Below are 10635 nucleotides of genomic sequence, written 5' to 3'. Positions count from 1 at the left end.
TATATCTTGGCGTTTTTAGCTTTCTCCATTTTTGTATCAATTTTAGGTTATTTATGATACTTTAAGCTACAGAGACGAAGCCACAACTTTTCCCCCCGTATGGAAATTTTCGGAGAAAACCTTTATTGTAGATTTAGCACCACAGGCGTAACTTTTCATGTAAGACTTCAGCTTCATATTTCTAGAATTTGGCAGTTTCAACTAATTTTTACCGGGCTTACTCATTTTTCCACCGGGGCTTGAAATTAGGCCATTTTTGGCAATTTTTTCCATCGGGGTATCCACCGGGCAGATCTAACCGGGTCACTGACACAGGAGTGTTTTTATCGTGTGCTTGGGTTAATTAAATCAATACGTCCCCGTACCCAATTTTGCCTAAGTGCCCGGGTATAATAGCAAATATATTTCAAGAACTAAGTAGACAATTTGCTTTTTATATATTTCAATATATGCTTGATTAATTTCTTTGTTTAGAATGAGGAAGAAATGGAAGAAGAAAGTAAAGTAGAATAAATTGAAGAAGATTCATTTAATACGAGCAAACGAATGGTAAAATTGGTAGAATTCTTTACAAAATTTAGACAATATAATGAAATTTATTAGAAAGCACCCTTCGAGGACCTTTTTTAAAACATTTGTTCCCCACCTATACTGTTCCTGGAAAATTGGACCTGTTTCTGAAAAGTCTTTCCTAGATATAGTCATCTGTTCCCGCCGAAAACCAGCATTTTACTCTAAATCTAGTCTCTCCTAGAAATTGTGTTATGTTCCCCCGCCCTGGAATCGATATTCAATGTGTTTCCCCGCCCTTACACTCTATGCTAGAACGGGAGAACAGATAGTTTTAATGAAATCGTCTTTCCTAGAAACTAACATCTGTTCCCCTGTTCTCAAAAAATGAAGCGTCTTCTGGAAAAGGGGAACAGATATTTCGAGGAAATAGCCTCGTCTGCTGCTTCTAGTATATTATCTAAAAGAGAAAATTCCTATTTTTTCAGGGTTCATCAACTAAAAGAATCGCTGGCATTCTAAAAAATATACATAAAGTACATATACTTTTTACTATCATTTAGGCAAGCAGAAAAAGTTCACTGAAAACAAAAAGAGCTCTTCAGGAGGTGACTATTCTTATGATCTTACACGTTTTTTTTTATTAGAACCTAGTTTATAAGAACATATAGGCTGAAATTCGTCGAGAAATTAAGAACATCTTAAGAACATACCCAACCTCAGTTTGGAAAAAAATGACAAGAAACTACAATTTTTTCCTCTTTTTATGCGAATTTAGGGGTGGATCTTCAAAAGTCGAGAGTCAAATATTGTCCAAATTTTGCCAAATTTAAGTGCTCTTTATTTTGTATCATATTGTCGATTTAGAGTAGTCTGAAAAATTAAGAACGCATTTAAGAACATTTCAGGTTGAAACATGCTAAGAAAATAAGCACATCCAGGCTCAGCCAAATTTTAGGTGTTCTAATAAAAAAGAAAACGTGTATTATTTTTATAATATTGTTTATAATTTTTTATTTTAAGTCCAGTTAGAGAGAGGAGCAAAAAGAGGCCTCAGTGTACAAATTGTGAACAACAGTGAACTAATTTTGGCACCTCTTTCCCATTTTTTTGTCGATGGTTCTTTTTCTGATAATGAAAATACATCATACATGGGTCTAAAAAACTTTTTTACGTCATTTGGATCATGGTAAGAAATTCATAATGGCGGATTTTGGAGATTTACCCTTTTTAACGATTAATTTTTGTGCAAAACCTATTATACATCAATCGATCAGAACGTTCATACTGATAAAAAATAGGTTAGAAAACATGGTCTGAAATTATTTCTGTCTCGATTTTTCGGACATGCCTATTTTCCTGGCAACTTTGATAGGCCGCAACTTTTTTGCTTCTGATTGACTTCGTACAAAAATTTTTGATTCATGATGGCGGATAACTTTTTTTCTTTTGCCTTTTCTTAGTATATTAAAACAAAACTGAAAATATCAGGAAACTATCATACGGTAGCTTATAAACTGTATAAAAATTTAGGCTGTGGATTCATCGGACGAGGATGAGGATGACGACGACGAGTACGTTCCTGGAGAAGAAACAGAAGAAGAATCAGAAGATCAAGATGAATCAAGCGGTGTCTGCAAATTTTGTCTTGGTTTTTTTTGTTTCGTCGGAGCTATGGCGCCACTTGCGATCATGCCCTCAAAAAATCCAATTTGATGGCTGCGATGAAACAGCATCCCACCATTCGGATCTGATCATCTTTGGGAGCAAGAAAACCCCCTTACCGGCCTCAGTTGAGTTTAACCATCTCTTAGAAAAATTGCGAAGTGAAGAGATTGGTAATTTTGTACGTAATGATGGACTGCTTGTACGATACGGCGAATCACTGATGTACAGGAAGGGTGCCGAAAAGCCTCAAAACATCCTTCAAAATCTGCGTTTGATTGCCCGACTTGCAATATCAATGAATTCAACGTGTAAATCGAATTCTTCTTGCCTGGACCTTTTTATCCCAAGTAATTTCGACCTGATTATAGAAACCACTCGTGAACTGGCAGGCTATAAGGCAACAAACGACGATGGGGAACTTCTCCCCACTTATTCTGTAGCGTCGCTTCCTTTGAAAATGGGGTATGCATTGGACGCCATCTTTTCGTTAATTCTCGGAATTGGACTGCGAGAAAGTAACGACACAATAATCATGAATGCAAGAAACCTTGCCAGCTTGTATACCAGCGAATGGCCAGTCAAGATGTCATCTGCAGCTCTACGAACGCTTGCTGACAATCGGTATGTCTTTCACTTTCATCTTCTTCTGATCGTGCTGAAGTTTTTGACCTTGTCAAATGTCTTATATTGTTCACAAATTTTTGAATAACAAATTAACCTTTGATCTTCTAAATTTTTTTGACTTCATGCTGATGGTGAAGATAACCAAGGTGCAAAATTAGAGCTTCTTCTTGTTTCCCTGTTCTGTCGAAAACATGGTCTGTTTCAGTTCTTCATTCGTTTTTATACATATCGAAGTTCGTTATAGATTTTAAAAATTTTTGAAGGCTTTTGAACTAATATTATTTTAGTTTCAACAAGATAAATGTTCTACCAACAACAGAAGACCTACTTATGGTACACAAATACCGGTGCTCACAGAACAGCTGCTCTCAAATTGCACAGTCGATAATTGGAGAGAGTTGGCAGAAACCCTAATAACCTGACTGACTATCTTCAACAAACGCAGAAGCGATGAATGCTCATCAATTTGTTAACAAGGTAAGCTTACCAACAAAATTGGATATAATTTCCTTACCTTAATAAAATTCATTTTCAAAACACAAATTAATAAGCTACTACAGGATCGGTACACTTCTTTTATAAGCATAGTTTTTATAGGGGCCTTTATAAGCATACTCAGGCTCAAATATTGGAAAAACAAAACCCGGAACCTAAGCATTGCATAAGCATCATGCTGAGCCTCAATTTACAAATTTCGAAGCATTTAATCTCCCAAATTACACCAAAAACGTGCATACTGTATAAATTGCACCAAACGAGGCTAAGTATAATAGGCTCAAAAAAGTTTACCCTATGCTTATAAAAAAATGCATGCCGAGCATTTCACAAAAAAGTATACTGTATACCTTAATGGAATAAACTTTCACGGAGATTAAATTTCGTGAATTGGGCTTTTCCAGAAAATGTCTGTACATTGGGGTTGAGGATATATTGTCCGGGGAGTAGCGAAAAATCATCAAAATTTGCCTTGTCCGGGGGTAGTTTGGGTTGACCAGGGGTCAGCTGTTGCTTGTCCGGGGGATATAACCCGTTGTCCGGGGGGGCAATAGTCACTTTGTCCGGGGGTAAATCACTGAAAATCGTTATATCCTCCACCCCCCCCATATACAATTGTATTATTGTGAGGCAATACTTTTACGATTATGTGCCTTTTTACTGCCAAACTATGCATATGTTGGTTGTCGAAGTACAAATTATTAACGCTTCTTTGATGCCTAGTAGTTCTGAGTATCATTCTTTTCTAGATACAACAATCGTCTCGAAAAATCTGAGGTTCACGATGACATCCTTGAATCGTTAACGCCAACGGAAAAGAAGCTTGTTGAGAGGTAATTATATCCATGATTAAGTTTTGCGTCATCATTGGATTCGCTGAGGTATTTTGTATTGGAACCGGGGTTGCAAATATTTTCATCCCTTTAAAGAGGGTCGGTTGAAAACGTTGGGAACCCCATTTGGCACCCAAATTTGGGTAACTATTTGGGTGCCTCTTATCTTGGGAATCAACTGTAAGAAATTGTTTCAACCTGATTCATCACGTTCTACGAGTCAAATAGACAAAGAAACACCAGAAAAGTAATAGAAAATAGCTCCCATAAAGAAAAAAGAGCAAATTCTATTTTGCTGATTTCGCGTCATTTCGATCATGTGACTTACCACTTAACATTACTTTGCGGACCCATAATAGTATAGACGTAGACAGTCGTCGTAAAAAAAATTTGTGTAGCAGAATTGATAGAGTAAAAATTACTGTTACACACGAATTCGCAAAGAATTAAGCTCGAAGCTTGGAATTAATGAGACAGGGAAGTAGACAAAGAATATTTGAACTTAAACACATTGAATGATGTAAAATATGTCAAAAATTATTGTGTTGACTATACACATTTAATGAGAATGAGTCAAAATTGACGATGTTTTGAAAAAAGCTTTTGTAAGCACAAGCATAAGCATAATTTGTGGCTAAAAATGAAATAGTGTAATAAACTGTTTATCGCAACTGTTTATCGCAACATTTAATCGCTTCTTTACTGTCCAATACTTTCGGCAAAGCCTCGCCCAATATCTTTTCTTGCACACCCAATCTTTTTGTATATGGGATTCGACTTAGACCAATAACTATTTAATGTATAAATTCCCCAAAATTAACCTCACTGAACAAATTTCTGGACAATTGAGCATCTTCTTTTTGGCGTTACGTCACAAAAGAGAATTTTGTACATTCAAGGACAACTACCAAGAATTTTTTGCTTAACTCGATTGATGAACTTATAAATTGGATAATAAACCGTTTATTTAGACGCAGTCTCATCTAATATGAAAAATATTAGGCAAAGCCTCGTCCAATATCTTTCCTCGCACGCCCGATATTTTTCTATATTGCAATTCCGGAAACAAACCATTTGCCCTTTTCTGTTGAATTTATCTCAAAACTAAATATAATCGACTCTTTAGAAGAGCAATCAAAAACACCAATTTTACGAATATTTTGAAATACAGCCCAGGAAAAAAGTGGATAAAGAAAAACGCTAACGAGTAAGGAAAACACTATCAAATGAAAAGTTAAAAGACAAGTTCTTTTCTTCTCTCGGAAAGAAAGAAAACTTCAACCTGATTTAAAAGCTTAGTTTCGGGGGCTTTTTTACACCAATCAGTACTCATGCCACGTATGGATATTTCACATTTCTGATCACCTTTAAATGAAGCTAGAATGCGTTTGTTACTTTTTAGGCTTGAGTTGGTTCATGTAAGGGGCAAAAGAGGTAGACATGTTCTCGTCATTTTGCCGGATGGCATCACCGAGGCAATAGATGTGCTTATCAGTAAAAGATTGGTCGTTGGTGTTCTTCCCACCAATAAGTACATTTTTGCCGCCCCCACAAGAAGCTCCAAAAACTACTTAAGGGGGTACACGGTTATAAATACAGTTGTTGATCGTATACCCGGTCTGAAATCACCAGCATCTATCAAGACACGGGAACTTAGAAAATTCATGAGCACCGTTAGCCAGGTATTCTTTTATTTATTTTTTGGTTCAATTAAAAATAGTTTACTTAACTTTCTTATCCTTTCTTTCTTATTGTTTTTTTTTCTATTGTAAAGCTGCCGAGCTTTTTGATTGAATGGATGGCCCGGGTGGTTATGCCCATTTTTGTTTTACTTGAGCTCCCTGCAAAAATGAAAAAAAAACAATTTTGGAAAACAACAGAAAACACCTGATAACCAAGTGATCAATTTCTTTGCAAATAGTATTTTAATTGTATTTTCTTGTTTTTGTTATATTTGAAGATTATTATGAATTTTTTTCAAAATAGTGACCCCTGGCAGAATCCTCTCGTCCACTTCACTTGACTTCAGCGTCATCAAAATTATCATAAAGCAAAGTTCAGTCAGAAGTAGCTGGCTAACTCCGCAGACCTTATATTCCTGTTTATTATTTCTTGAAAATAATTAATTTCAGATGTTAAAAGGAATAATTTGCTCTAAATAGCCTTACTGGGGGTTTTCAGAATTACAATTTCCAACCCCAATTAGGTCCCATCCGTTTATAACATGAAGTCTTCCACCCCGTTTATTTTGACCCTTTGTTTATAAGGCAGACTTTTTAGTTTACCTTAAGGGAACTTATTTTGGCGGGAACTAATTTTGGCGAATTTGGCGAATTTGGACGAAATTCGCCAAATTTAGTTCCGGCCAAAATAAGTTCCCACCAAAATTAAATTTTTTGTTTCCTTGCCTAAATAACCCCTGAAATTCATCAAAATTGCTCAAAGTAAGGCAAAATAGAATAGATTTACGCTGTCATTCACCAAAATTAGTTCCCTTAAGGTAATCAACCAAAGCTTTTGAGATGTGATAGATTTTCTTTTGTTCTTGGTCACACGGGATTGGCTTTGGTTTTCAAAAGGTAACATATCATTTACAATTATTCAAGGTTTCGGCGATGACGCAAACGGAATTGGAATGGCTGTGCAACCATATGGGCCACACGGTAGACGTCCACAAGATGCACTACCGCATACACGATAATGCTATCGAGTTGTCCAAGGTAGCAAAGATACTTGTAGCTGTCGACTCTGGAAAATCTTGCCAGCTTGTTGGAAAGAAGTTATCCGACATCTCCATTGATGGTATTTATTTTAGAATAATAGAATTTTGATTTGAAGTCAATTGAAAGTGGTACCAAAAATTTCGCGGCCCTAGTAACGTAATAGCAACGATTTTTGCGATTTCCTAGTAAAAATCCCAACCCCCAGAAGAAAGTCGCTAAAACCCGTATAACCACTTATACCATTCGAAAACTCTTAAAAATCAATGTAGAAGAAATTTAAACGGATATGGCCGATTTCCTAACGTAACTCGAAATTTCAGTGTCTATGCCATGACCTTCAACGTAAATTTGAAATTAAATTCGTAAATTCGACTCTTCTAATAAGCTCCCCCTTTATACGTATTGTTTTTTTGTCAAGCATTGAAGAAAGCACGGGACCCAACAGAGCTTCCGCTTGTACAAACATTTTAAGACCAAGTGCAACATCATGGTGCATGATTTAGGTGAAAACAAGCACGAAAACGAAGAAGAGCAACGAGTTGGTGACAAAGATTTTATGGAAAGAACACTGAAACAACAAATGGGTTTCGATGTGACGATAATCAAGGTAGAACGCATAGGTGCTCGTAAAGATGAAATGTATACAAATGAACGATGGAGACCATTAAAAGTTATTCTCAAGAGTGAAGAAGAAAGGATTAGAATACTTGCATCAGCCCACAAACTAAATAAAGACGATGATTTTAGAGTATCAGACGATTTTTCAAGGAAAGAACGCGAGATAATAAAACAATGGCATCGTAAAGCAAAAGAAAAAACATCGAAAGAAGAAGACAAGAGTCTTATATGGAAAGTGAGAGGTAGTCCTAGGACTAATCTATTTAAAGAATTTACGAACGGAAACAACATGATTGTAAGAAGAGTGGGTTAGATACCAAGGTGCCTAACTGTAAAACAGAATTGACAAACGAATGGAATGATAAGATCTATAAATTGTAAAGATGTAAAATTGTTTCATAGAGGTCAATAGACCTGAGAAATACACTTCTATAAATAAATAAAAAATAAAAATAAAAAATAAGAACAATTTTGGTTTTCCGAGAATTTTTAAGGGGCAATTGCCAGTAGAGAAGCTCGACCAAAACAAAGAGTTTTTGTCAATAGCGGCTTCATTCATTAAGAACCTAGATTTTCAGTAAGAGTTTCGAAAAATATGAATTTGTAAATTTGCAAAATTCCAGATTTACCAGAGGTCGATCTTGAGGAAGCAGAAGGTCAAGAGGACGAAGAAAGAGAAGGAGAAGGAGAAGTAAAAGGAACTTCGTCGTCGTCGTCATCGTCATCGTCATCGTCGTCGTCGTCGTCGTCGTCGTCGTCGTCGTCGTCGTCGTCGTTATCGAAAAAAAAATCATCAACCCCTAATTTAGGTAAGTCTTTTTCATTTTGTCTCAAACTAGCGGTCATAAAGCGGTCATAAACATTCTGCGACGTTATTTATCAGAAGATTTGATATTGAAAGACAATTAAATGTTGACTTCAGCCAAAATGCCAAAATGCATAAATTACACAGAGCTGGAATACTGATTGGACCTACCAGATGATGAACGAACTAACATAAGTTAATATATAAGACCTAGAGGTAGGTCCAAAAAAGGAGGTCTAATCTATCGTATGGAAAAATTTTAGGAAGACATTTATAGAAGAAATTACCCAACAAATTTCATATAAAAACTGGTTACGTCCCAAGTAACCGAAGTTATTGCTCTAACGTCGAATGACAAGTTCTATATTCGAGCAACGAAGTTTAGTCAAGTCTACCATTTTTAGATGATTTTTACAGGAGTTATCTCACTACTACGGTGATCAAAATATTTCACCGTAGTAGCGGGAAAATACCTTAAGTGGATTCATTTTAGCGGGATTAAATTTGGCGAATTTGGTGAATTTCGGCCAAATTCGCCAGATTAAAAAGATTAAAATTAAAAAAGGCAGTTATCAACTTCAAAACAAGAGCGTACACATTTAAAAACGTTAATCATGTCTCGTAATGCTAATTTATCTTAGCAACTGTATTTTGAAAACGAGGCCTGACATACTTTTCCGAGTCTCAAGAAATGTGTATTACATACAACCCCGACAATTATCCCCGATAAAGTATTTGCTCCTTCCGTAATTTTTTACAATGGCATTATGTGTTTCCAGGTAAATCGAAAACGTCAAAGAAAATTCCCTGGACTCAAACAGAGATAAATTTTGTTCGAGAAAAATTTAACAAACACATAAAAAACCACCGGAATCCAGGGATGCTGGAATGCAAAGATTTGCTGAAAAAAAACCCACTGGTGTTCCAGGAAGGCAGAAAATGGGAAAATCTGAAAGACCATATCCGCAATTTTAACGACAAACGAAAGAGAAATTTAGAGGGGGCCCTACAATTTTAAACTAACAGAGCACCTCAAATTTTTCAGTTAACTTTATTTCAGTGATATTATCATTTTTCTCTCTAACTTTTTGCTCTCGATAAACTTAGTTTCCAAAGTGGAAGTAAAAGTTATTTAATTGTTCTTTATCCTTGAATGTCTGAAGTCGTTGCATTGGTATATAATATACACCGCTTATGGTTAATAGGTGTATTTGCATGAATTTCTATGTTCTATTTTTCTACTTCATATACATGTTTTTTTTATAAGCATTGCACTTATAAGCTTATCTAGGCTCAGATATGGGGAAAAATTAAGCATATGGCAAGCATTACTTGAGCCTACGAAAAATGTTTTTTTCCTGATTTTGGCTTTTTTGGCTGGAATTTTACTGCAGTATTTCCCTAAATTTATGCTTTAGATTTAAGCATCCCCTCAAGCATTTTTCAGCCTTATTAAGCTTTCGACCTAAGCATCTCTGAGCCTGCTTTCGGATTTTTGTATGCTTATAAAAAAAACATGTCTATAATATATCAATCTTTATTATTTTTTTGTTGAATAATACGTAGATATTTAAACTGACACCATTGACAGACCCGGTAGGATTTTTTCAGTGAGTGGGGCTAAAATAAAGGACTGAAGCTCGATGGGGATTGATATTTTCGTGTTTTTTAAGCTGGGGATTTGAATTTCATTGTTTTCAGGAAATTCAGTGGAAATGGAATTAAACTCGGCTTCTTTGAACAATAACTTGTTTTATTAAATACCCAGAGGCAAAAACAAAATCTATTTTGTAGAGAGGTCCAGAGGTGTTTTCTTGATAAGTTGTTTTTCTTAATAAAGGCAACATTTGAAAACTAAATCCTGCCGGGGAATTCAATGGCAATTTTTAGATAAGCTGGAGTTTTTACAAGACCTTGAACTCATTGGTTATCTGAAGTAATTGAGATGATGCGCTCCTTAGAAAAAGTAATAAAATCGCTTTTTCACAAGTTCTCAACCAATCATAACAAAACTTGTAAAAACTCCAGCTTGTCCCGCACTTTTCCCTAAGGTTATGTAAAAATATAATATAATATAATAATATAATGTAATAATATAATTTAATACAAATGTTGATATAGCTATGTTGAAATGTTTAAACGATCATATGTTTTTATTTCTAGATTTCTCGAAAGTAGTTTAATGTGTATATGTATGTATGTATATATAAAAATGAATTATATATATTTTGAATTTAATAATTTATTTATATTCTAAATAAATAATAAAATAATAAATAATTTATTTATATCTTAAATTTAGATATAGAACATTCACCAATATTAATTTTCGCCAAATTTAAAGAGCGACTGGTTTTAT

General features: G+C 35.1%; 1 protein-coding gene and 1 long non-coding RNA gene across 2 annotated transcripts; both read left to right on the top strand.

The window, feature by feature from the left end:
- Positions 1-475: 475 nt before the first annotated feature.
- On the top strand, positions 476-2137 carry LOC136822060 (uncharacterized). Its single transcript, XR_010848851.1, has 3 exons — positions 476-549; positions 1074-1118; positions 2044-2137. It is a non-coding gene; the product is annotated as an uncharacterized lncRNA (long non-coding RNA).
- Positions 2138-4041: 1904 nt separating this feature from the next.
- LOC136822049 (arginine/serine-rich protein PNISR-like) lies at positions 4042-9303 on the top strand. The gene is made up of 5 exons (XM_067078269.1): positions 4042-4130; positions 5533-5812; positions 6737-6932; positions 8095-8280; positions 9056-9303. Exons 2-5 carry the CDS (start codon positions 5795-5797, stop codon positions 9292-9294), a joined length of 639 nt encoding a protein of 212 aa, XP_066934370.1. The 5' UTR covers positions 4042-4130; positions 5533-5794; the 3' UTR covers positions 9295-9303.
- The last annotated feature ends 1332 nt before the right edge of the window (positions 9304-10635 follow it).

The sequence above is a fragment of the Clytia hemisphaerica genome, unplaced genomic scaffold (assembly GCF_902728285.1).
Source record: "Clytia hemisphaerica strain Z4C2 unplaced genomic scaffold, Clytia hemisphaerica genome assembly, whole genome shotgun sequence".
Classification (NCBI taxonomy): Eukaryota; Metazoa; Cnidaria; class Hydrozoa; order Leptothecata; family Clytiidae; genus Clytia; species Clytia hemisphaerica.
This window is presented reverse-complemented; position numbering and strand designations above follow the sequence as displayed.